The following is a 22,952-nucleotide window of genomic DNA, read 5'->3' on the forward strand; positions in this document are numbered from 1 at the left end:
GGGTGTGGGGAGGTGACAGGGAAGGGAGAGAGGGAGCAGGGCTGAGTTGTGGGGTAGCAGGACCATGGGGCTGAGGTAAATGTAAGGTAACAGGAAAGGAGGGGGAAGGAAACAGAGGGATGGAGGGGAGACAGAGGAGGAGGTGTAGGAGACTAGGGGGTAAGGATAAAGATACATTATTAGGTAGACACTGAGTGATGTGGGGAGTATAAGAAAGCCTTGACATAGTGTTAAGTAGGTAAATAGGTTGAGGGAAAGTGGAAGTAGGAGAGGAGGCTGTAAGGGAATCAGAGCAGAAGAATTGCAGAAATGCAGGTGAGAAAAGCAGTGTAGGCTCAATGGGTGTAGATTTAGTATGGAATGAGTCAAAAGCGTAGATAAAGTGGAAATGTATTTGGGCTGTAAGAAATGAAAGGATTGTGAGAGGGTTAAGAAGCAATGATAATTCTGTTAGATTTTTCAAGTGTTTTTAGATGAGAAGATGAACTCACAATTTTCCAAAGTAGATCTTTGTAATCCTGATTATGGTTGGAAACCAGATCTTACTAATGTTATTTCCAGCAAGTGGGTTGCATAGTGTTCACAGAGTGAAAGTTGGAGGGTGATAAATTTGCATATGCAGTTGATATTGTGAAGTAGTTAATCTGTTGTTGCTTGTGGTTTTCTTTCAGTTTTTCGTCCAGTTTTTCGTCCAGGCTTTGATATTAAAATTATATATCTGCTCCCTTTGAGCCTCCTCCCTTAGAGTCCTACACCCTGGATCAATCAGCCAGGCTTAATCAGCCAAGTATACTCTAATATGAACTAACATTAACATGTGTAAGGTATAGGTTCACTGATTAAAACCCCACCCATTGCCCAACACCCACTGGTGGGCAATAAAGCTAAAACAAACAAAAAATGATATGGGAGGAGGACATCCCAAATTCCCCAAATATCTAACAATTAAACAGGCTAAATTCTGCACAAAACAATAACTCCAGAATACCTAAGCAAACAGACAATGCAGAGTATAGTATCCTAGATCACTGTGCAGCTGCTGCTGTTGTTGAGAGTTGGAATAATTATTTTGAATACCTGTAGGGCCTAATTCAAACCTGATCGCTCCTCTGTGAATTTGCAGAGGTTTGTGATCAGATAATTGCCACCCAGAAAGAGTATAACCCCCCCTTCCCGGTGCAATTCTGCATATGCCTTGTGAAAATGTCTCCGAGCACCGGTCAGCTGCAAATCTGTTCACAACTCACCATCAAACCAGTCTGAGCGACCTACTCCTACAATGCGAAAGAATCAGGCTGATCTTGGCCGGAGCTGACGTCACACAGCTGCCTTGAAAACGCTTGGGCACGCTTGTGTTTTTCCTGACACTTCCAGAAAACGACCAGTTACCACCCCCAAACGTCCGCTTCCAGTCAATCACCTTGCGTACGGCTAGCTATCAAAAAAGTTGCTCTATTTTATTTTTATTTTTTTTGCAGTTTGGCCTTGCGTGCGCACTACGATCCGTACACATACCCAACCGATCGATAGTCAGACGCCTTGCGAATTCGCACAACAGCTATCCGATCTGAATTACCTCCTAAAACAATGGAGAATCAGAGGATTGCTTCAGTACGGAAGAATACATGGAAATTTTGTTTGAACTGTGTAGACGGGAGATAATTTGGTGGTAGCGCTTTCTTGGTACTACACTGTAAAACTCATTAACGTCCTGCAGTCGGCACTGGGCAATGGATTTCGCCCACTGCTCCTCTGTCCGGCTCCTATGAGATTGAAAGACTATCTGGATTGGAGCTAGACGGGGGGAGAAGCAGTGGGCACCCACTGTTCCAGAAGTCTCCTGGATATTCCGGGAATGTATGAGTTACTTACGGTTATCGGCAAGTCGGGATAATTGCATAATATATTGATGCGACCGATCAGCTATAGGGTTGGGCATGAAAACACGCCCGACTGATCCAATAATTGGTCAGCCGCATCTGTCAGTGTATACCGTGATTGACTGCCCAACATTTCCGATGTTCCTTACCATCAGTGGAACGAGGAATTGTTTCCTCCACAGGGGAGGAACGTAGATATTGTGGCCCATACATTGATATACAGTATCTCGCAATGTATGCCTATAACATCTACAGGGTGCTTGTCGGTCTGACCGGTATTTTATCTGACAATGTACAGTGGGCCTAATTCAGACCTGATCACACGCTAGCTTTTTTTGCAGTGCTGCGATCATGTCAGAACATATGCACCGCAATGCGCAGGTGCGTCGCACGGGTACAAAGCGGATTGTTGCAGTGCGATGGATTTTACAAAGAATCCATTCGCACAGCCGATCGCAATGAGATTGACAGGAAGAAGGCGTTTGTGGGTGGCAACTGACCGTTTTCTGGGAGAGGTTGGAAAAACGCAGGCGTGTCCAAGCGTTTGCATGGAGGGTTCCTGACGTCAGTTCCGGTCCCGGACAGGCTGATGTGATCGCAGCGGCTGAGTAAGTCCTGGGCAACTCAGAAACTGCACAAGATCTTTTTGTACCGCTCGGCTGCACATGCGATCACAACACTTGCAAAGCGAAAAAATACACTCCCCTATGGGCGGCGACTATCTGATCGCAGCACTGCAAAAAACCCTAGCGAGCAATCAGGTCTGAATTAGGCCCAGTATGACCAGCATTATCATCTAGATCTTATTTTTTTATTTTTTTTTAAATTGTGTGAACATCTTCGAGAATTTATTTTAATTGCAACATACAGTCGTGGCAGCTGCTGTGCGGGCCCTGAGACTGCGGCTTATCAGTTGCAGCTGCAGACATCACTGAGACACTGGACCTTACTTTGGAGCGATCCTGGGTTACATAACAAAGGTTGTTCCTGTGTAACGTCTTATATTTATTCTCCTTAGTTGATGAGTTTCACTCCCATGCTGCTCTTTCTCGTTCTAGCACCCCAGGGGGATGTCCACAGTCTCCGCAACATCATTTTCAAGGAGATTGGCCCGTCGCAATGTGAGCGCTTCTAGAGAACTCAGACGGACTATGGATGGCTCCGTCGTTAAGGTATTGTAGTTTTCTTGACAAATATTAAACAGTAGGTCAAATATGGAACTGTCCTTCTCTGAAGCCCCCTTGTCTGCTCTCAGTAAGGCTGGGTGGGGTAAGGGTAGTCCGAGCGATTGGCACCCTGACAAATAAGATCTTCTAGTACTTTGCTTGTCCCAAAGATGTTGCATGTTACCACGATGTCGCAGGTGACATCTTTTCCCGCATCCAGGCTTTTTCTGGGACATGATTCTGACTTCGGAACAAAGCAAAACAAGCAAGTAACATTGCACCTAGAAGCAACACACAAATAACACAGACGAGGCTACAAAAAACAGTGTTCTAGGAAAATAAGCCAAAAAATGGGGTCCCTCCAGGTGACCATGGCTTGAAATGGATGATTTTGTTTATTGAGTGATGTTTTGGACTTTTCACTAATGCACATTTATATCAGGGTGTGCAATTCTGCCCATTTATATCGGGGTGTGCAATTCTGCCTATTTATATCGGGGTGTGCAATTCTGTCCATTTATATCGGGGTGTGCAATTCTGCCCATTTATATCGGGGTGTGCAATTCTGCCCATTTATATCGGGGTGTGCAATTCTGCACATTTTTGTGTAACTCATCACCTATGAAGTCACCTATGAATGAACAAGACCATGGGCCTAATTCAGACCTGATCGCTAGGCTGTGTTTTCGCACAGCGGGCGATCAGGTCTGAACTGCGCATGCGTATGCACCGCAATGCGCAGGCGTGACGGACCGCAGCAACGGGGATCGCCGGGCAGCAACGGGATGGTGCAAGGAGATTGACAGGAAGAGGGCGTTTGTGGGTAGCAACTTACCGTTTTCAAGGAGTGTCCAGGGGGGGGATCAGGCGTTTGGAGGGAGGGTTTCTGACGTCCGCTCCGGCCCCGATCATCGCACTGGAAGAGTAATTCCTGGTCTGTGCAGAGACTGCACAATATTAGTTTGTGCAGCTCTGCTACACATCCAAACGCACCCCTGCACAGTGAAAATACCCTCCCCTGTAGGCGGCGACTATCTGATCGCAGGGATGCAAAAAACGCACCCTAGTGGTCAGGTCTGAATTATCCCCCAAGTGCACTAACCTTGTTATATTTCCCAGTTAGTAAATGGCTCTTAATAGAAATGTGTTGTCTTGTTTGCAGAATGCTTGCCTGACGGGGGCAGAGTCACTTTTGAAGACAGAAGAAGACTTTCTGTCGTCTTTGTCTCAGATTAACACAGCCGTCTTAAACACATTACTTCAGGTTACAGGTAAATTGTAAGCTCCCTGTTGCAGTATTACATTCTTAACTCTTTCCTGTCCACAGTATGTATAGTGACATCCAAGGCGGTCAGCTGTAATAGTGCCCATACACTTGTGCGATGCCCCGCGACGCAACATCGCGGGGTATCGCACCGGCAGTTCAGGTGCGATGAAATTGCACCTGAACTGCCAAAGTGATTTACCATGCGATCATGCGATAGATCGCATGGTAATCACGTGATGGGCACGTCACCGCCGAGTGGGAGCGGCCTCTGGCCGCTCCGGCAGGGTGCCCGTCGCAGATCGCAGTGCGATATGTAGCATGTGTTTTTAAAAACACATGCGATCGCACTGCGATTCGATAAATATTAAGTGCAGCACATACTATCTTGAGACGTGAGATTCGACCGGCGTGCCCGCGCATCGTGTTGAAAGGTACCTAAAATGTGCATACAATCCCCCGATTTCTCTCACAGATGCGGTCGAAATTGAAGGTTAGCACCGATTATCTCACAAGTGTATGGGCACCATTAGTCTGAGTGCTTGTCTATTTACGTTAAATCTGTATAGCAGTAGAGCGTCATTGATTGCGTCATGCTCCAGGAGAGTTACGTTTCCTGACCCATGGAGCACTGTGCAGTGTCTACAGCTCGTAGGGTAAGTGTGGACTTCCCAAATGTTCATAGGAAACCTTGTCAGGCCAGTGAGGCCATCAGGGATTTTCCCCTAGTTTAAGGAAGTCTCTGCAAAGATAATTGTCTTAAATTCTCATCTGCATCTCAGAATAATCCCAGATCTCGCATGCAGCTCAGAACTGTCTCATAACTCACCTGCAGCACAGAACTGTCTCATAACTCACCTGCAGCACAGAACTGTCTCATATTTCACCTGTAGCTCTGAACTGTCTTATATCTCACCTGCAGCTCGGAACTGTCTCATATCTCACCTGCAGCACAGAACTGTCTCATATCTCACCTGCACCTCAGAACTGTCTCACATCATCTCACCTGCAACACAGAACTGTCTCATAACTCACCTGCAGCACAGAACTGTCTCATAACTCACCTGCAGCACAGAACTGTCTCATATCTCACCTGTAGCTCTGAACTGTCTCATATCTCACCTGCAGCTCTGTACTGTCTCATATCTCACCTGCAGCTCTGAACTGACTCATATCTCACCTGCAGCACAGAACTGTCTCATATCTCACCTGCACCTCAGAACTGTCTCACATCTCACCTGCAACACAGAACTGTCTCATAACTCACCTGCAGCACAGAACTGTCTCATAACTCACCTGCAGCACAGAACTGTCTCATAACTCACCTGCAGCACAGAACTGTCTCATATCTCACCTGTAGCTCTGAACTGTCTCATATCTCACCTGCAGCTCTGAACTGTCTCATATCTCACCTGCAGCTCGGAACTGTCTCATATCTCACCTGCAGCTCTGAACTGTCTCATATCTCACCTGCAGCTCAGAACTGTCTCATATCTCACCTGCAGCACAGAACTGTCTCATATCTCACCTGCAGCTCAGAACTGTCTCATATCTCGCCTGCAGCTCTGAACTGTCTCATATCTCGCCTGCAGCTCTGAACTGTCTCATATCTCGCCTGCAGCTCAGAACTGTCTCATATCTCACCTGCAGCACAGAACTGTCTCATATCTCACCTGCAGCTCAGAACTGTCTTATATCTCACCTGCAGCTCAGAACTGTCTCATATCTCACCTGCAGCTCAGAACTGTCTCATATCTCGCCTGCAGCTCTGAACTGTCTCATAACTCACCTGCAGCACAGAACTGTCTCATATCTCGCCTGCAGCTCTGAACTGTCTCATATCTCGCCTGCAGCTCTGAACTGTCTCATATCTCGCCTGCAGCTCAGAACTGTCTCATATCTCACCTGCAGCTCAGAACTGTCTCATATCTCACCTGTAGCTCTGAACTGTCTCGCATCTCACCTGCAACACAGAACTCTCTCATAACTCACCTGCAGCACAGAACTCTCTCATAACTCACCTGCAGCACAGAACTCTCTCATATCTCACCTGCAGCTCAGAACTGTCTCATATCTCACCTGCAGCTCAGAACTGTCTCATATCTCACCTGCAGCTCTGAACTGTCTCATATCTCGCCTGCAGCTCTGAACTGTCTCATATCTCGCCTGCAGCTCAGAACTGTCTCATATCTCGCCTGCAGCTCAGAACTGTCTCATATCTCACCTGCAGCTCAGAACTGTCTCATATCTCGCCTGCAGCTCTGAGCTGTCTCATATATCGCCTGCAGCTCTGAACTGTCTCATATCTCGCCTGTAGCTCTGAACTGTCTCATATCTCGCCTGCAGCTCTGAACTGTCTCATATCTCGCCTGCAGCTCTGAACTGTCTCATATCTCGCCTGCAGCTCTGAACTGTCTCATATATCGCCTGCAGCTCTGAACTGTCTCATATATCGCCTGCAGCTCTGAACTGTCTCAGAACTCACCTGCAGCACAGAACTGTCTCATATCTCACCTGCAGCTCAAAACTGTCTCATATCTCACCTGCAGCTCAGAACTGTCTCAGAACTTACCTGCAGCTCAGAACTGTCTCAGAACTCACCTGCAGCTCAGAACTGTCTCAGAACTCACCTGCAGCACAGAACTGTCTCATATCTCACCTGCAGCTCAGAACTGTCTTATATCTCACCTGCAGCTCTGATCTGTCTCATATCTCACCTGCAGCTCAGAACTGTCTCAGAACTCACCTGCAGCTCAGAACTGTCTCATATCTCGCCTGCAGCTCAGAACTGTCTCATATCTCACCTGCAGCTCAGAAACGTCTCATACTGTATCTCACCTGCAGCTCTGTACTGTCTCATATCTCACCTGCAGCTCTGAACTGTCTCATATCTTACCTGCAGCTCTGAACTGTCTCATATCTTACCTGCAGCTCTGAACTGTCTCATATCTTACCTGCAGCTCTGAACTGTCTCATATCTCACTTGCAACTCTGAACTGTCTCAGACCTCAGGTCGGGTCTCATCCCTCCACTTTCAATGGAAACTGGTTGCTCAACTGGTTGCTCATTCTACAGTAGTTGCGCTTCAGCTGAGAAACGCGCTTTTATTCTGCCTCCCACCCATGTAATACAATTTTTCAACAAACCAAAGATTCACATGTAATAAAGATGGAGCAGATGACTCCTCACTTACTCATTTAAGATGCAGAAGAAGCAACTCAGGAGTAACACATAACCGTATTAATGAATGTAGGTGGATACCAAAGAATGGCAGTACGGTATATGGTAGTTAAGATGGGAAACTTTTACCATTACCACTATGAGCCTTTCATTCCGCTAGTCTAGGTGCAGACTGTGATTGAGCGTTCCGCTTGGAATGCGACAGGAAGCTCTGCAATTTAGCACATTATCCAAATCCCTCTATGTCTGCTGTGTTCCCTCCCAACATGCACCAGAGCAGAGGACACAGTGGTGGACATAAAGAGGCTTATGTAAAGTCAAGAACAAACCCGGCTGAGGGATCCAACTTTGCAGCAGAACAGAGCATGTTCCAATACAGGGGATGAAAAGCGTTTCTTTCTTTCTGCATGTGGAAGAAATATTGGAGGCTTTATTTTTACACTATCTACCAAAAAGAAAAAGAGAGTAATACCTCGCGCCCTTATAGCAGCTTAGTACTAAAACCCCTTGGAGACACCACTTCCAAAATACATAAATGTTACAAAAAATTGGAGTAGTACACAAGCGCTTCTAATCCTAAAGACAGAGAATTTCTTTACAAGATACACTTTAAATATCCGATGTTCTCTGCTCTCTGTGTGGTTCGCACCTCCAAACTGACCTCCTTTCAAGTGATGGTACACACATAAAGGTATCTTTTCACAAAATTTTTCCACTGATCTTCCTTTTCTATAACCCCTCTTTGTAAGACGCTCACCTCATATATGAGCCCTATATGCTCTGAAAGGTTTCTTTAAAGTCTTCATATATCACACCTTATCCACCACAATCTGAAGGCACCCTCTCCCTTATTATGACGCTCACCTTAGGGTATGTCCCTATGTTCCTTGAAAGGTTTCTTTTGCGGTCAGCATTCGCTGGATGGGAGGAAACCACTTCTTTCCAGTCTCAGGTACTCAGTTATTATAATACCATACGTCCACAATGGTAAAGGGATAAGATTTTAATAAAAAATTTCTCGTACAATAAAAAAAAAAAAAAAATTCCTCATACAATAAAAACATACATATACCCTCACAAGGCCGTCTGGGTTTATCCCTCTCTGCTCCCTTTGGAACCGATGGTGATAATTTCACCGCAAAAAAAGGTATTATCAGCACTTACTGCCTGGGTTCCTAGTAGGAGAATTCGATTAGTAGAAGGTAAACCTTGAGACCTGGGTAAAAATAGATAAAAGCCAACGCGTTTCGGAAAAAATCCTTCCTCAGGGCATGTTTGGAACCTACCCAGTCGGTCTTTTAAACCTAACTGAGATTCCCTCCCACTCTTACAACCAATCAGATACCCCTGGTATGGGCATCTATCATATACATGTTTCTGGTATATAAAATTGCTATTACTGTATTCCTGAGTAACTGTACAAAGTTTCTTACATATTAGACATCAAATTTACACAAGCAGAACAAAAGAAAAATCGATTTTCACATTAATTGGTATTCCGCAAAATCCGTTCTGGAACACACTTTATGTAAATCCCTATTAATTCTATAAGGGATAGGTCTTTATAGTCCGGATTTTATATCCACGTATTACTGTTGTACTGTGCTGAGTCGTCACTTCCGGTTCCGCGGGAGGCGCGCATATCTCCGTGAAGTTGTACGTCTTAAAGTGTGTTCCTCCACTGACGATGACGTGTTTCCTACACGTTGTCATGGAAACCGCGTCACCCGGTAGTCCTTCCCCGCAGTGGTAACCATGGTAACCGTTGTCTCTCGTCAGTTCCTTTCTGTGCTGACGTATTTCCGGCTAAATGGAACGCACAACAGGAAGTCTCCTGGAGCGCATAACCCGTTTTCCACCGCACAGGGATGAATATTCATATATTCTCATCGCACAAGACAAAAACAACATAAATAAAGATTTGTTAGTGATTGATCAAACATCCACATTCCGTATATTTATACAGTATAACTGGAATTATGATCTCCCTTATATATCATTGCATTCACATATTTTTACTCGTCCTTTTGGTGCAAAGAGACTTAAGTCAGAGAAACCATTTCATTTCAAAATCTACGTTCAGTCCATTAGGGACCAAAGTTTTTAGGTCATAGATGGTCCTCATCTCACTTTTTGCTAATCGTTTTTCCCCATCATTGGTTCTCCAGTTAGGGGTAATCAATTTGATTCCACTGAAATTCTTTAGGTGATTAATATTGCAGGCATGGGCATTTTGAAGTGTAATGATACATTGTGGGTTTCTAACCCTTTTTTAATGTTACGGGCATGCTCAGCCATCCTTATTTTGAGCGCACGGGTAGTTCTGCCCACGTACTGCAACCCACAAACACATTCTAGGAGATATACAACATTCTTAGAGTTGCATGTTATGAAGTCTTTAATATCATAGGACTTTTGGGTTTGTATAGACTTGTATTGTGTGATTTTACTTTCTTTACTTTTACACATTTTGCACATAGTGCACATACCACATCTAAAAAAGCCCTTTGATCTATTCCTAGTAAGCATTTTTGGGGCCGTCACCACACTGCTTACTATGCTTTCCTTCAAATTTTTAGCTCTTTTATAGATGAATTTAGGTGCCCTTGAAACTACATCTTTAAGACAGGGGTCCTTTCCTAGAATGGACCAATGTTTTCTTATTATTTGTTCAACCTGTCTATATTGACTGTTATATGCAGTAATGAAGAGTACATCATTTGACATTTCATTATTTCTAAAGGGATTAGTGGTTAACATATCTATACGGTCATATTCCCCAATTTCCTTTATGGTGGATATCACATTCTCTTGATCATATCCCTTTATTTCAAATTGTTCTTGAAGGGTTTGTGCCTGCTCCCAATACTTATCGATATCCGTACAGTTCCGCCTTATTCGTTGGAACTGGCTTCTTGGGATGCTTTTCAACCAGTTTAAATGGTGATTACTGCTGTAATCGATATATGAATTACAGTCAGTAGGTTTAGTATGGTTACTCGTTTTGATTGCTCCGTTATCCACATAAATACGGAGATCCAAGAAGTTTACCTCTAGATCGCTAATGTTAAATGTCAGATTAATACCGTACTGATTGGTATTTAACCCCGTACAAAAGGAATTCAAAGATTGACGGTCCCCCTTCCATATAAACAGGATATCGTCGATGTAACGACTCCATGACACCAGACTGCCACCAAACCCATGACCCCCCCACACCTGTTGTTCCTCCCAATACGCCATGAAAAGGTTTGCATAGCTTGGTGCCAGTCTGGTGCCCATGGCCGTCCCTGTCAACTGCAGATAAAACGAGTTCTCAAACCAAAAGAAATTATTACGTAGAATCAAGGATGTGCCCTCTATAATAAAGTTCTTCTTATCTGTGGTCATCTCTTCTTTATTCAAAAAATGTTCTAAAGCCTCTAAACCTAGTTGATGTTGGATTACCGTGTACAGAGACGTTACGTCCGCCGTAACAAACAGAAAACCTGGTTCCCAGTTAACCTTCATAAGTTGGTTTATGGTGGCTATTGTGTCTTTTAAATAGGACCGTGTGGTCGTCACTATTGGCTGCAAAATGTGGTCAATATAGCATGAGAGATTGGATAGGTTGGAATTAATTCCTGCTACAATGGGGCGACCGGGTGGTGTTTCTTTATTTTTATGGATTTTGGGCAGGACATAAAGGACCGGTATGGATGGATTTTCAATGGTCATGTATTTAGACTCCTCCTCTGTGATTGTGCCCAGTGTAAGGTACAATCCTAAGAAAACCTCCAATTTTTTGTCTACGTTATCACTCGGATTTCCCCTTAATTTCTGATATGTGGAGGTATCCATGAGTTGCCTCATGACCTCCTTATTATATTCCACCAAACTCATGATTACAATACTCCCCCCCCCCCCCCCCCCTTATCGGCGGGTTTGATTACGATCTCTTTATTGTTTCTCAGATTAGTGATGGCTTTCTTTTCCTCCTTCGTTAGATTAGTTTTCCTATTTGGTTTGAAGGTCACACTCTCTAAGTCCGCCTTTACAGCTTTCTCGAAAGATTCGATGAAGCTGCCCTTCTTATGTTTGGGATAGAATACTGATTTTCTCTTAAACTTGGATTTGGTATTTGTGCCTGTCACAATATTTCCATCGGGCATATCACTGAAGAATCTTTTTAACGTGAGCTTTCTCACAACTTTTTCAATATCTACCAGGACCTCAAACTTATCACATCTATTGGTGGGAGAGAATTTTAAGCCTTTCTCAAGAACTGATTTCTCATGTACAGTTAATTCATATTGACTAAGGTTGTAAATTTTTGTTACTCCTGAGTCAACTTTTTTAGAATCATTTAGTTCTTTTATATTAACTGTAGTCTGGCTTTTTAGGGTGATAACGTTCTTTTTTCCCCTCCTTCTTCTTTTATTGAGATGTTTCTTTGTCCCCCCTCTCTTTCCTCGTATTTTTATCCCTATCTTCTTCTCGGTGGTCTGTATATACCCCTCTCTAAAAAAGAGGGGGAGCTTGAGGGACCTGGATTGACCAATTCTGGGAAGTCTTCGAAATCCCCTCCATTCCTGTTTATTGTCCTATGATTGTTGTAACCTCCCTTATATCTCGTAGTATTACCGGTTCTCAATTCTTTCCTATCATATAGATTTCTTCTTCCTTCCCTACCAAAGTAACCACTGTCATTCTCTATCCTTTCTCTATTCTCCCCGTCTTTCCTATTCCCTAGATGTGATATATTCCTGCGGTTTCTTTGATAGTGGACATCATCCCGATCTGTATATTTAGAGTGTATTTCTCTCTCTCCTCTCTGTGTTTGATATTGGGGTGCTTCCCTCCGACCACCTCGATTCCTCCAGGGGGTCCTTCTTGGTAGACCTCCTTGGTTAGTATTAACTGCTACTTGTTCTACCTGTTTTGGGGAGAGAGAAATACACTTTAAATATACAGATCGGGATGATGTCCACTATCAAAGAAACCGCAGGAATATATCACATTTAGGGAATAGGAAAGACGGGGAGAATAGAGAAAGGATAGAGAATGACAGTGGTTACTTTGGTAGGGAAGGAAGAAGAAATCTATATGATAGGAAAGAATTGAGAACCGGTAATACTACGAGATATAAGGGAGGTTACAACAATCATAGGACAATAAACAGGAATGGAGGGGATTTCGAAGACTTCCCAGAATTGGTCAATCCAGGTCCCTCAAGCTCCCCCTCTTTTTTAGAGAGGGGTATATACAGACCACCGAGAAGAAGATAGGGATAAAAATACGAGGAAAGAGAGGGGGGACAAAGAAACATCTCAATAAACGAAGAAGGAGGGGAAAAAAGAACGTTATCACCCTAAAAAGCCAGACTACAGTTAATATAAAAGAACTAAATGATTCTAAAAAAGTTGACTCAGGAGTAACAAAAATGTACAACCTTAGTCAATATGAATTAACTGTACATGAGAAATCAGTTCTTGAGAAAGGCTTAAAATTCTCTCCCACCAATAGATGTGATAAGTTTGAGGTCCTGGTAGATATTGAAAAATTTGTGAGAAAGCTCACGTTAAAAAGATTCTTCAGTGATATGCCCGATGGAAATATTGTGACAGGCACAAATACCAAATCCAAGTTTAAGAGAAAATCAGTATTCTATCCCAAACATAAGAAGGGCAGCTTCATCGAATCTTTCGAGAAAGCTGTAAAGGCGGACTTAGAGAGTGTGACCTTCAAACCAAATAGGAAAACTAATCTAACGAAGGAGGAAAAGAAAGCCATCACTAATCTGAGAAACAATAAAGAGATCGTAATCAAACCCGCCGATAAGGGGGGGAGTATTGTAATCATGAGTTTGGTGGAATATAATAAGGAGGTCATGAGGCAACTCATGGATACCTCCACATATCAGAAATTAAGGGGAAATCCGAGTGATAACGTAGACAAAAAATTGGAGGTTTTCTTAGGATTGTACCTTACATTGGGCACAATCACAGAGGAGGAGTCTAAATACATGACCATTGAAAATCCATCCATACCGGTCCTTTATGTCCTGCCCAAAATCCATAAAAATAAAGAAACACCACCCGGTCGCCCCATTGTAGCAGGAATTAATTCCAACCTATCCAATCTCTCATGCTATATTGACCACATTTTGCAGCCAATAGTGACGACCACACGGTCCTATTTAAAAGACACAATAGCCACCATAAACCAACTTATGAAGGTTAACTGGGAACCAGGTTTTCTGTTTGTTACGGCGGACGTAACGTCTCTGTACACGGTAATCCAACATCAACTAGGTTTAGAGGCTTTAGAACATTTTTTGAATAAAGAAGAGATGACCACGGATAAGAAGAACTTTATTATAGAGGGCACATCCTTGATTCTACGTAATAATTTCTTTTGGTTTGAGAACTCGTTTTATCTGCAGTTGACAGGGACGGCCATGGGCACCAGACTGGCACCAAGCTATGCAAACCTTTTCATGGCGTATTGAGAGGAACAACAGGTGTGGGGGGGTCATGGGTTTGGTGGCAGTCTGGTGTCATGGAGTCGTTACATCGACGATATCCTGTTTATATGGAAGGGGGACCGTCAATCTTTGAATTCCTTTTGTACGGGGTTAAATACCAATCAGTACGGTATTAATCTGACATTTAACATTAGCGATCTAGAGGTAAACTTCTTGGATCTCCGTATTTATGTGGATAACGGAGCAATCAAAACGAGTAACCATACTAAACCTACTGACTGTAATTCATATATAGATTACAGCAGTAATCACCATTTAAACTGGTTGAAAAGCATCCCAAGAAGCCAGTTCCAACGAATAAGGCGGAACTGTACGGATATCGATAAGTATTGGGAGCAGGCACAAACCCTTCAAGAACAATTTGAAATAAAGGGATATGATCAAGAGAATGTGATATCCACCATTAAGGAAATTGGGGAATATGACCGTATAGATATGTTAACCACTAATCCCTTTAGAAATAATGAAATGTCAAATGATGTACTCTTCATTACTGCATATAACAGTCAATATAGACAGGTTGAACAAATAATAAGAAAACATTGGTCCATTCTAGGAAAGGACCCCTGTCTTAAAGATGTAGTTTCAAGGGCACCTAAATTCATCTATAAAAGAGCTAAAAATTTGAAGGAAAGCATAGTAAGCAGTGTGGTGACGGCCCCAAAAATGCTTACTAGGAATAGATCAAAGGGCTTTTTTAGATGTGGTATGTGCACTATGTGCAAAATGTGTAAAAGTAAAGAAAGTAAAATCACACAATACAAGTCTATACAAACCCAAAAGTCCTATGATATTAAAGACTTCATAACATGCAACTCTAAGAATGTTGTATATCTCCTAGAATGTGTTTGTGGGTTGCAGTACGTGGGCAGAACTACCCGTGCGCTCAAAATAAGGATGGCTGAGCATGCCCGTAACATTAAAAAAGGGTTAGAAACCCACAATGTATCATTACACTTCAAAAATGCCCATGCCTGCAATATTAATCACCTAAAGAATTTCAGTGGAATCAAATTGATTACCCCTAACTGGAGAACCAATGATGGGGAAAAACGATTAGCAAAAAGTGAGATGAGGACCATCTATGACCTAAAAACTTTGGTCCCTAATGGACTGAACGTAGATTTTGAAATGAAATGGTTTCTCTGACTTAAGTCTCTTTGCACCAAAAGGACGAGTAAAAATATGTGAATGCAATGATATATAAGGGAGATCATAATTCCAGTTATACTGTATAAATATACGGAATGTGGATGTTTGATCAATCACTAACAAATCTTTATTTATGTTGTTTTTGTCTTGTGCGATGAGAATATATGAATATTCATCCCTGTGCGGTGGAAAACGGGTTATGCGCTCCAGGAGACTTCCTGTTGTGCATTCCATTTAGCCGGAAATACGTCAGCACAGAAAGGAACTGACGAGAGACAACGGTTACCATGGTTACCACTGCGGGGAAGGACTACCGGGTGACGCGGTTTCCATGACAACGTGTAGGAAACACGTCATCGTCAGTGGAGGAACACACTTTAAGACGTACAACTTCACGGAGATATGCGCGCCTCCCGCGGAACCGGAAGTGACGACTCAGCACAGTACAACAGTAATACGTGGATATAAAATCCGGACTATAAAGACCTATCCCTTATAGAATTAATAGGGATTTACATAAAGTGTGTTCCAGAACGGATTTTGCGGAATACCAATTAATGTGAAAATCGATTTTTCTTTTGTTCTGCTTGTGTAAATTTGATGTCTAATATGTAAGAAACTTTGTACAGTTACTCAGGAATACAGTAATAGCAATTTTATATACCAGAAACATGTATATGATAGATGCCCATACCAGGGGTATCTGATTGGTTGTAAGAGTGGGAGGGAATCTCAGTTAGGTTTAAAAGGCCGACTGGGTAGGTTCCAAACATGCCCTGAGGAAGGATTTTTTCCGAAACGCGTTGGCTTTTATCTATTTTTACCCAGGTCTCAAGGTTTACCTTCTACTAATCGAATTCTCCTACTAGGAACCCAGGCAGTAAGTGCTGATAATACCTTTTTTTGCGGTGAAATTATCACCATCGGTTCCAAAGGGAGCAGAGAGGGATAAACCCAGACGGCCTTGTGAGGGTATATGTATGTTTTTATTGTATGAGGAATTTTTTTTTTTTTTATTGTACGAGAAATTTTTTATTAAAATCTTATCCCTTTACCATTGTGGACGTATGGTATTATAATAACTGAGTACCTGAGACTGGAAAGAAGTGGTTTCCTCCCATCCAGCGAATGCTGACCGCAAAAGAAACCTTTCAAGGAACATAGGGACATACCCTAAGGTGAGCGTCATAATAAGGGAGAGGGTGCCTTCAGATTGTGGTGGATAAGGTGTGATATATGAAGACTTTAAAGAAACCTTTCAGAGCATATAGGGCTCATATATGAGGTGAGCGTCTTACAAAGAGGGGTTATAGAAAAGGAAGATCAGTGGAAAAATTTTGTGAAAAGATACCTTTATGTGTGTACCATCACTTGAAAGGAGGTCAGTTTGGAGGTGCGAACCACACAGAGAGCAGAGAACATCGGATATTTAAAGTGTATCTTGTAAAGAAATTCTCTGTCTTTAGGATTAGAAGCGCTTGTGTACTACTCCAATTTTTTGTAACATTTATTTTTACACTGCTATTTAAAGATAAGACAGGACATATCCCCCTCTCAACTCCAACTGTCACTCAATAGTTTTGTAACTTCTGTCTGTACTTAGCTAAAATCTAAATTCAGCTCAGTGTTTAGTTTTCCACTTCACTCCCTTCCTGTGTGTTATTCAACTTTGTTACTAGAAGAACATTGTACCACCGGGCCCAACCTCACAGCTATGGCTGTCCTCTACCCCGAGGCCTTCACTCTGCTCTTGTAGGTACATGCATAATAATGCTCTTTCTAGGGTTGCACTGGGCCCGCACATGCTAAGAAGAGGACTCTCATGTGCACTTGAAGGCCTCCAGCATTCCCAGCCTCCCCTCACCTCTATGCCCCATAGTACCCCCGATAGTATGGAAACTCTTAGTCCTTGTTCCCCCAGTTAATTAAATGGCGGTGGTGACTAATAATGGAATGAATATCATCTCATGTGTGTGTTATGTTGTATATACAGATGCACACGATCTGGGCGGAGATCACTGGCAGGCACTGAAGCTTCTCAATGACAGATTCCACAGTCTCTGGGAGCTGACCGCCAGCTGTTTCCAGGCACTAAAGCAGAAGTATGAGCTCTTAGCGGTGGACCTCCCGGACATCTACCTCATGACAAAAGAGAGTCATTTCCTCCAGGGCTACACTGAGTAAGTACAAGTAGAATCGCCATCTTACTCCATAAACGTTTCAGCAGGCGTCATCGTTGCTAATGTGGCCTATGGATGCACCTAGTAACGCGGGCATAAAAAGAGATTCCAGGGGAGATGTATCAAGCCCCCTAAAGAGTGGAGAATGTGCCCATAGCAACCAATCAGCTGGCATTTATAAAGTACATTTTATAAAATGAGACGTAGAAGATTATTGGTTGCAATGGACAACTTCTCAACGTGTCCGCTCTGCAGGAGAATTGATACATCTCCCCCTCAGTCCTGCATTGCAAAGTTATTAAAATCAGATAATGGGGCAGAAAGTGCACAACCACTCCCTCTCCACACAACCACTCCCTCTCCGCACAACCACTTCCTCTACACTCAACCACTCCCTCTCCGCACAACCACTTCCTCTCCAACAACCACTTCCTCTGTACACAACCAATCTCTCTCCGCACAACCACTTCCTCTCCAACAACCACTTCCTCTGCACACAACCAATCTCTCTCCGCACAACCACTTCCTCTCCAACAACCACTTTCTCTGCACACAACTACTCTCTCTCCGCACAAGCACTTCCTCTCCATACAACCACTCCCTCTCTGCACAACTACTTCCTCTCCATACAACCACTCCCTCTCTGCACAACCACTCTCTCTCTGCACAACCACTCCCTCTCCGCACAAGCACTGCCTCTCTGCACAAGCACTCCCTCTCTGCACAAGCACTCCCTCTCTGCACAAGCACTCCCTCTCTGCACAAGCACTCCCTCTCTGCACAATTACTTCCTCTGTGCACAACCACTCCCTCTCTGCACAACCACTCCCTCTCTGCACAATCACTCCCTCTCTGCACAATTACTTCCTCTCCATACAACCACTCCCTCTCTGCACAAGCACTCCCTCTCTGCACAAGCACTCCCTCTCTGCACAAGCACTCCCTCTCTGCACAAGCACTCCCTCTCTGCACAACTACTTCCTCTCTGCACAACTACTTCCTGTCTGCACTCTCTGCACAACCACTCCCTCTCTGCACAACCACTCCCTCTCTGCACAACCACTCCGTCTCCGCACAACCACTCCCTCTCCGCACAACCACTCCCTCCCCGCACAACCACTCCCTCTCTGCACAAGATCTTCCTCTCGACACAACCACATTATTTGTTGCCTGGTGTGTTGAGTAAACGTCACTCGTCCTCCATTTCATGCCCTCAGTCCTGTGTTCTTGTTGTAGAATGTGTCTTTCCAGCATCATCCGATCAGAACTAACACCAACTGTGTTTATTTCAGATATTTTGTGTCGGCTACAAATTATCTGGTGATGAAAGGATTTGAGAAATCAGCCAAACAAACAAGGTAACCTTCTGCCGGGGTCACCATCTGCATCATCAGACTGGTACTGTATTGTATTTTAATTAGAAAAGGGAACTGTGGACTACAATCTAATGAGATGCCCTGAATGCCAGTCACTCGGCTCCGTCACAGGAAGATGTGGTGTGTTACCGGTTTTCATACAGGATCACCCTGTATGAAAAGTCCATTAGGTCCACACTCGCGTAAACGGTCAGTAATGCTGGGGTAGGAACCCAAACTAAGCATACATGCTACAATGTAGAAAGCCACAGTGCACTCACCGGACTTTGAAGTAGCAGATAAACTTTTATTTCAGAAAAGCCACTTTCAGTTCAATCAACATTTCGGTCCTGATAGGACTTTTGTCAAGATGCTGTATCTTGACAAAGGTCCAAGTCAGGACCGAAACACCTATTGAACTGAAAATGGCTTTCCTGAAATACGAGTTTTGCTGCCACTTCAAAGTCTGGTGAGCTCTTCGACTACCACTGCAGTCTGACTGGCTTTTACAACCCCACCAGGGATGGACACAGAGGCAGCGGCCTCACCTCTCTGTTACAGTCTCACCCAGACTGTTTGTACTCTCCAACAATTAGGTCATCCCCAGTTAAAACCCATGAGTTGAGCAACATGGGAGGAGTCATTTCCATGATGAACTCCATCTTTGTTCTTCTTATCAGAGCCTTTCACCACATTCCAACATATCATCCAGACTTGTCTGTCATCTGGTGGTCTCATCATCCCATATTTCCTGCATATCTTCTTTTTTTCCTGACTTTATAGGCTTCCATGAAATGCCAAGCAGTTACTTCATGGGGTTTTCAAACGTCGCAACAATTTTTGCCACATTCCAGATAAAGCCTTCTGTGCTTCTTCCTCCATTTCCAAACTTTACTTTGAACCTCTTTCCCTACAGTCTGTATAACCGGATCTATATCTTTTTGGCTGTATTTAATAATTTTCTATAATGTTCTGCTTTCCAATGCAAAATGGTGTGATTGGGTCACATTTACATCACTCTGATTACACGGCGACAACAGTGTCTCATCCTGGGAAGCCCTCAATATCTCTGTAGACTTCTGTACATCCTGTACCTTTTCTTTACGGGACAAACGATCTCCATGTATTTGTCAGCTCCACATTTATCACTTTATTTACTTTTCAGCTTTATCATGAGGAACTGTAACCATTTGGGAGGGCTGCATTCCGTCAGACATAACGGGAAGCTGCAAAGTCACTGCAAAGTTTCTCATCCACTTTTGCTGGACAGGTTTTCAGGGAGTTTCCCAGTTTTGATACTTTGCATCTTGCACACTCGTACACAGAGTCTATGGGGGCTTCCCAGTATCTCCCCTTCCCGTGAGGCCACACCCCCTCCCCACGAGGATACTCCCCCTTTTCGGCCGCACACCTCTGATTTTTTTTTTTTTTTTAAAGATGCCTGGACACAGAGCTAAGCTCCGCCTCCCAACACCAGTGAAGCCCCGCCCCAGGTTCTGATTGGCCCACAGGCCAGTCAGTCAAAGAAAAGGGATGAAATAATAAACATTTCCACAGTAACACAGCAATCTGTTTCTGCACAACCAACATCTGAAAGTGTCTCTTCCTCTGAGATTATGACACAAGAGACTAGTAGGGTTACCAATCTATCATCTGCAACAATGGCACCATCCTACAGTTTGTACGGTGCCTTCTCTGTGATGTCATGACGTCACATGTTCTGGGAGGGCTTCGCACAGGGCAAAGAAGTGCCATGCTACGGCCGTGTGTAAATAGTTGTGCTGATATCTTGGTGATAAGAAATGTCTGTTATTGCCACTTAATATAAATAGCACAGATTAATCTGATTCACACAAAGCAAAGAGCAAATGGAGGTCATTCCGAGTTGCTCGCTAGCAGTTTTTAGCAGCCGTGTAAACGCTATGCCGCCGCCCACTGGGAGTGTATTTTAGCTTAGCAGAAGTGCGAACGAAAGGATCGCAGAGCGGCTACAAAGTTTTTTTTTGTGCAGCTCAAAACCTACTCAGCGCTTGCGATCACTTCAGACTATTCAGTTCCTGATTTGACGTCATGAACACGCCCTGCGTTCACCCAGCCATGCCTGCTTTTTTTCTGGTACGCCTGCGTTTTTCCCAACACTCCCTGAAAACGGTCAGTTGCCACCCAGAAACGCCCACTTCATGTCAATCACTCTGCGACCAGCAGTGCGACTGAAAAGCAACCCTGTGTGAAACTATATAGTTCGTTGTAATAGTACGTTGCGCGTGTGCATTGCGCCGCATGCGCAGAAGTGCCGTTTTTTTGCCTCATCGCTGCACAGCGAATGAATGCAGCTAGCGATCAACTCGGAATGACCACCAATGTGCAAGAACACACTTACCAATACTCTGCTACAATGTGTACGATACATCTTCACGTCTTTGTACAAAGTAGATAAAATGTTTTCATGCTGTTGGGAAAATGACAATTCTCTGTTTTATAAAGCAGTTATTGGAAAGCAAATAAAAAGCTCCTCATGCAGCTTGTTGGGGAACCCATGGAGACCCCCATTAATGTTCTGCTACAGAGAGTCCTCATCGAACCGTTCAGGGATCACGTACAACAATACTCACTACTGCTATCCAAGCTGAATGGAACACTCTCAAAGGTACAGCGTGTTACATGTGCATTTTCCTCCCATGCAATATGTAAAAGTGGATGGTGTGTGTGTGGAAGTGGGGGGAGGGGGATCTTGACACAAAAGAGTTAACTATTGTGACAATTCCACAAGAAGTGATGTATCAAGGATCTGCTGTTCAGTGCAACCCACCCATTCAATGTCCTATAATTTTTGTTTAACCATTTCACCATTCAGAGTTCACAGCTTACAGATCATGGTGAAAGGTTGCAACTGGCAGTATAGATCGGTGTAGTATGGCTGACCGGCGGTCTCCTGACCGCTGGTCAGCTTACCGACGCCGGGATCCTGGCAGCATACCGACGCCGGGATCCCGGCGGGGAGGGGCGAGTGCAGCAAGCCCCTTGTGCCGACCATCGGGATACTGAGCAGGCGGGATGGTGGAGGAGGTCATGTGACTGTCGGTCAGCAGACCGCCGGTCACATAAATACCACCCACATAGATGTGTTCGCGTACACTGTTGATGCAGACGCGCCGGGTCCTGTGCGATTTGTCTTGTGCCCAATGTGTTTTTTGCAAAAATTAGCGACTTACTTGCAACATGAAGAGAAAAATAAGAATTTACTCACCGGTAATTCTATTTCTCGTAGTCCGTAGTGGATGCTGGGTACTCCGTAAGGACCATGGGGTATAGACGGGCTCCGCAGGAGACTGGGCACTCTTAAAAGAAAGATTAGGTACTATATCTGGTGTGCACTGGCTCCTCCCTCTATGCCCCTCCTCCAGACCTCAGTTAGGGAAACTGTGCCCGGAAGAGCTGACATTACTAGGAAAGGATTTGGAATCCAGGGTAAGACTCATACCAGCCACACCAATCACACTGTACAACTCGTGATAACTATACCCAGTTAACAGTATGAACAATAACTGAGCCTCTCTCAACAGATGGCTCATACAATAACCCTTTAGTTAAGCAATAACTATATACATGTATTGCAGAGAGTCCGCACTTGGGACGGGCTCCCAGCATCCACTACGGACTACGAGAAATAGAATTACCAGTGAGTAAATTCTTATTTTCTCTGACGTCCTAGTGGATGCTGGGTACTCCGTAAGGACCATGGGGATTATACCAAAGCTCCCAAACGGGCGGGAGAGTGCGGATGACTCTGCAGCACCGAATGAGCAAACTCAAGGTCCTCCTCAGCCAGGGTATCAAACTTGTAAAATTTTGCAAAAGTGTTTGAACCCGACCAAGTAGCAGCTCGGCAAAGTTGTAAAGCCAAGACCCCTCGGGCAGCCGCCCAAGAAGAGCCCACCTTCCTTGTGGAATGGGCTTTTACTGATTTAGGATGCGGCAGTCCAGCCGCAGAATGTGCAAGCTGAATCGTGCTACAGATCCAGCGAGCAATAGTCTGCTTTAAAGCAGGAGCACCCAGCTTGTTGGGTGCATGCAGGATAAATAGCGAGTCAGTTTTTCTGACTCTAGCCGTCCTGGAAACATAAAGTTTCAGGGCCCGGACTACGTCCAGCAACTTGGAATCCTCCAAGTCCCTAGTAGCCGCAGGCACCACAATAGGCTGGTTCAAATGAAACGATGATACCACCTTAGGGAGAAATTGGGGACGAGT

The 22,952-nt window shown here is 44.1% G+C and overlaps 1 protein-coding gene across 5 annotated transcripts in view; it reads left to right on the forward strand.

Moving 5' to 3' along the window:
• Positions 1-22,952, forward strand: part of ALS2CL (ALS2 C-terminal like) — a 156,052-nt gene that overhangs the window by 58,016 nt on the left and 75,084 nt on the right. For 4 of the 5 annotated variants that reach the window (XM_063924517.1, XM_063924522.1, XM_063924519.1 and 1 more), the window contains 5 exons: positions 2,939-3,052; positions 4,209-4,317; positions 17,162-17,348; positions 18,641-18,706; positions 21,188-21,350. In XM_063924517.1, coding sequence (XP_063780587.1) covers positions 2,951-3,052; positions 4,209-4,317; positions 17,162-17,348; positions 18,641-18,706; positions 21,188-21,350 — 627 coding nt within the window. In that variant the 5' untranslated portion in view covers positions 2,939-2,950. The remainder of the gene's footprint in view (positions 1-2,938; positions 3,053-4,208; positions 4,318-17,161; positions 17,349-18,640; positions 18,707-21,187; positions 21,351-22,952) is intronic. The other variant, XM_063924521.1, reaches the window with a different exon arrangement.

Source organism: Pseudophryne corroboree, chromosome 5 (assembly GCF_028390025.1).
Source record: "Pseudophryne corroboree isolate aPseCor3 chromosome 5, aPseCor3.hap2, whole genome shotgun sequence".
In the NCBI taxonomy this organism is placed as follows: Eukaryota; Metazoa; Chordata; class Amphibia; order Anura; family Myobatrachidae; genus Pseudophryne; species Pseudophryne corroboree.